This window comes from Chanodichthys erythropterus, chromosome 9 (assembly GCF_024489055.1).
Source record: "Chanodichthys erythropterus isolate Z2021 chromosome 9, ASM2448905v1, whole genome shotgun sequence".
Lineage (NCBI taxonomy): Eukaryota > Metazoa > Chordata > Actinopteri > Cypriniformes > Xenocyprididae > Chanodichthys > Chanodichthys erythropterus.
This window is the reverse complement of record NC_090229.1, coordinates 36,593,894-36,597,207: the sequence shown is the minus strand read 5'-3', so window position 1 is coordinate 36,597,207 and position 3,314 is coordinate 36,593,894. Positions and strand designations below refer to the sequence as shown.

General features: G+C 37.8%; 1 protein-coding gene across 2 annotated transcripts; it reads left to right on the top strand.

Annotated features, from left to right (window-relative positions):
• Nucleotides 1–231: 231 nt before the first annotated feature.
• On the top strand, nt 232–2,635 carry ppp1r3c2b (protein phosphatase 1 regulatory subunit 3C2, duplicate b). Of its 2 annotated transcripts, XM_067395493.1 has the most exons (3): nt 232–297; nt 468–551; nt 1,306–2,635. In XM_067395493.1, exons 2-3 carry the CDS (start codon nt 538–540, stop codon nt 2,063–2,065), a joined length of 774 nt encoding a protein of 257 aa, XP_067251594.1. In that variant the 5' UTR covers nt 232–297; nt 468–537; the 3' UTR covers nt 2,066–2,635. The 2 variants fall into 2 exon arrangements, with proteins under 2 accessions (XP_067251594.1, XP_067251593.1); XM_067395492.1 differs by lacking the exon at nt 232–297 and having other exon boundaries at nt 305–551.
• The last annotated feature ends 679 nt before the right edge of the window (nt 2,636–3,314 follow it).

Sequence of the window (3,314 nt, the reverse complement as noted above, 5' to 3'; positions counted from 1 at the left end):
GGAAAAAGGTCACATGACCTACTTATTTTCCTTATACATACACATAAATATTAACCTAAAATCTTCTTTTTCCCCCTCATAAATTCATGTCCCTGATACCAAATATCCAAATAAGTTTGCCCTGGGATTTAGTCTCCTATACTCTTGAGCCCACAGATCAGGTCATAAATAGCTGGTTAAGTCCCGTCCGGTCTTTGTAAAGCTCGTTGGCTTGAGTTTGGAGGAGGGATCAAGCGTCTATAAAAGACGAACTGACGCAAGATTTCACACAACGCTTCCTGAAGTTCAGCTGAGCAGGTAGTCAGAAACATCACACACACATACACATATGTCCTTTAATACTGAAAAAAAAAAAGTTTCAGAGATAACGCAATAATCAAAATGAAAGCACAGTAAGGTTTTGATTTTACTATGTTTTAGAAAAATACTAACTTGTGTTAAAACCACTTATGTGTATGTTTTTACAGCATCGGCTCAGTGTGACCGCTTTGGGGGAAAAGAATTTTGAAGGAGGATTTCACTGTTAGACTGCTGAAGATGACTTGTGCAAAGTAAGTTATTGTCTTGTCTACGGCAAAATACTAAATCCAGGGATCCCAGTCCTGGAAAACCTAGAAATACTGGGGGAATTTAAAAAATCTGATTGTTCCAGGACTGGACAAGTAATGGAAAGTAATAAATATGGCCAATGAATGTCATGGGAATTTCTGTAATCAATATTGCAAATATAAAATATTTCTTCAACTTGAAATTTTTGTTTGTGAGTGCTCAAAACAAATTAAGCCTTTTTTTAAAGCATTTCAATTAATGGTAAAATTTAATGAAATTGAACTGAACAATCCTTACATATTTTAATTGAACAATCCTTAAATCAATTATTCAATTAAAATGAGTGTGCAATGTGTGTTTGTGTGTGTAAATACTATAGTGTTTTTGAATCATACTATAGTAAAGTAGGCCTACTTGAATTAATTTGTTGTAAAAATTTTAGTTTTTGTGGTAATATAACAACTATAGCAATTTAAACAAGTTACCCAATACTGACTAAGATTTCTACAACTATAAGGCATATTATACTACAATACACTACAGTTTACTGTAGTAAAAACTAAAGTATACTACAGTATTCATTAGTTTATCAGTTCATTATAGATAATACTACAGTATGCTGTAGCATTCATTAGTAAATACTATAATGGGCTATAGTTCAAAAACACTATAGTATTCATGTTAAATTCATTAGTAAAGGAATTGATTCAAAAGTAAAGTGAAAATCCTCATTTTATCCCTTTGTTCCCTCTCCAGTGTGATGTCGCGGTTTGGCCCTCCTGTCTCCATGAGGTCGGTGGACGTGGGCTTCAGGTGCAGAGGCTCTCCCCACATCAACCACCTGCTCGGGGTGTCTTCTCCCAAACCCCTGCGGCCCTGCATCTCGCATCAGCCGGTGTTTGAGTACAGACACTCCCCTTCAAAGGGCCTCCTCAAGAGCGGCCGCGGGGAGAAACGCGTCGCGTTCGCGGACGCCAAAGGGCTTTCACTCATCACAGTGCGCCTCTTCTCCGAGAAGGAGGACAAAATCCCGCGCGAGCCGCTGAAAATACCCCGACTGAAGAAGCTGAGTTGCGCAACAGAGCCTGCTAATAAGACTTTGAGGTTGAGTGTGGGGTTCGAGCAGCCCTGCAGAGATTTCCAGGCGTTCAGAAGTCGGCTTCAGGATCACATGGTGCTGTTGGAGAGCTGTGACGTCAGTAAACGCTGCATTCTGGGCACCGTGCGCGTCAAGAACGTCTGCTTCGAGAAAGCGGTAAACATCCGGATTACTTTCGATACCTGGCGCAGTTACCTGGACGTACCGTGTACGTACCTGGATCAGTGTTACGGGGAACCTGGAACTGACGTGTTTGCGTTTAACATCAGCGTTCCTGAACGAATAGACCCGCGCGAGCGCATCGAGTTCTGCGTGTCTTTCTTACCGGCCGCGCTCGGTGCCACTGAATGGGACAATAATAATGGCAATAACTACTGTATTAAAGTGTGTGGCGCTGAATCTGCTGCTGTCCAATGACAGCTTCACTGTGTCCGCATTCAGACAGAACCAACTTTTGCACTTTGTCTCCTGCGCTGACCTATGGCAAGCCGTTTTATCTTTTATTGTTTCCAGCGTTACTCATTGTAATTGCATTTTTACTAGTAAGAATTCAATTGTAGAGCCCTGTAACTAAAAATGAATGTAAATCAATGGAGACATGTGACTAGTAAAAATGAATTTGAAGAGGTCTCTAATTGGAATTGTTACTAGTAAGAATGCAATTACGCAGAGTAACGCTGGGAACAATGCAAGTTAAAATGGCTTGCCATACTGACCCGTTTAGCACAGAACTGACTGAAACGCTGTGCCATGATCACTATTCACAGTGTTTCAAGAAATTATTTTATTTTTTTAAATGTGATGCTTGTAATATTGGGTATAACACATGTTTATAAATTATATTGTGGAAATGTTTATTAAAGCTTTGCATATTGTGGATAATGTATTTTTTATGGGAAATGTTTATATCAAGCAAACTTAAAATGAATATATTTTGTACGATTAAGCACTAAAACCCTTTCATACTGTGGATTATTTAAAGTTTTTATAGTATTTTATTATATAAATAAAGAGTGTTTATGTAATATTCACCATTGGTCACTTATTTATTTGTATGTTTTCTGTTATATTTATTTCAAGATTTCTACAACCTGGAATCATTTTTATTTTTTTATTTTTTTTTTCTGAGACAAACTATTTTTATTCTGTTTGAGGTATCTAATTGGGTTGCAACCAAAACATCATTTTAATTTGGGATGCTAGTACTCCTCAAGGAGGTGCAATCAAATCCCAGGACGTTTTTGGCTTGGTCACTAAGTATAATCCATTTTAATCTATTATTACCAAGGATTGGTACCTGACATAGGCCTTTGGATTGACGTATGAGAACCCTTGATCAGAAAAAGATGTTATTTATGCATGTTGAGAGATTGTAAGATGTTAAATGCCTAAAGAAATCGTCCCTTCTGGTGGTGAACTTGAGGTTGTGTTGTAATTGATCTCATTCATGTGAGTTTTAATGGTGCAGATAAATCCTGCTCTTATCAGCAGACAGAGAGAGATCAGTGTTTGTTCAGACTGATTATAAATGGCCTTTTCATAATCAGTCTTGATCAGATTATGTATTACATGCAGACGCTGGCCACTTTCACTTATCAAAATATTCCACAGTGATTTGATGGCACACATTTTTGGAATATAAACTGACATAACTTGGATATTATTT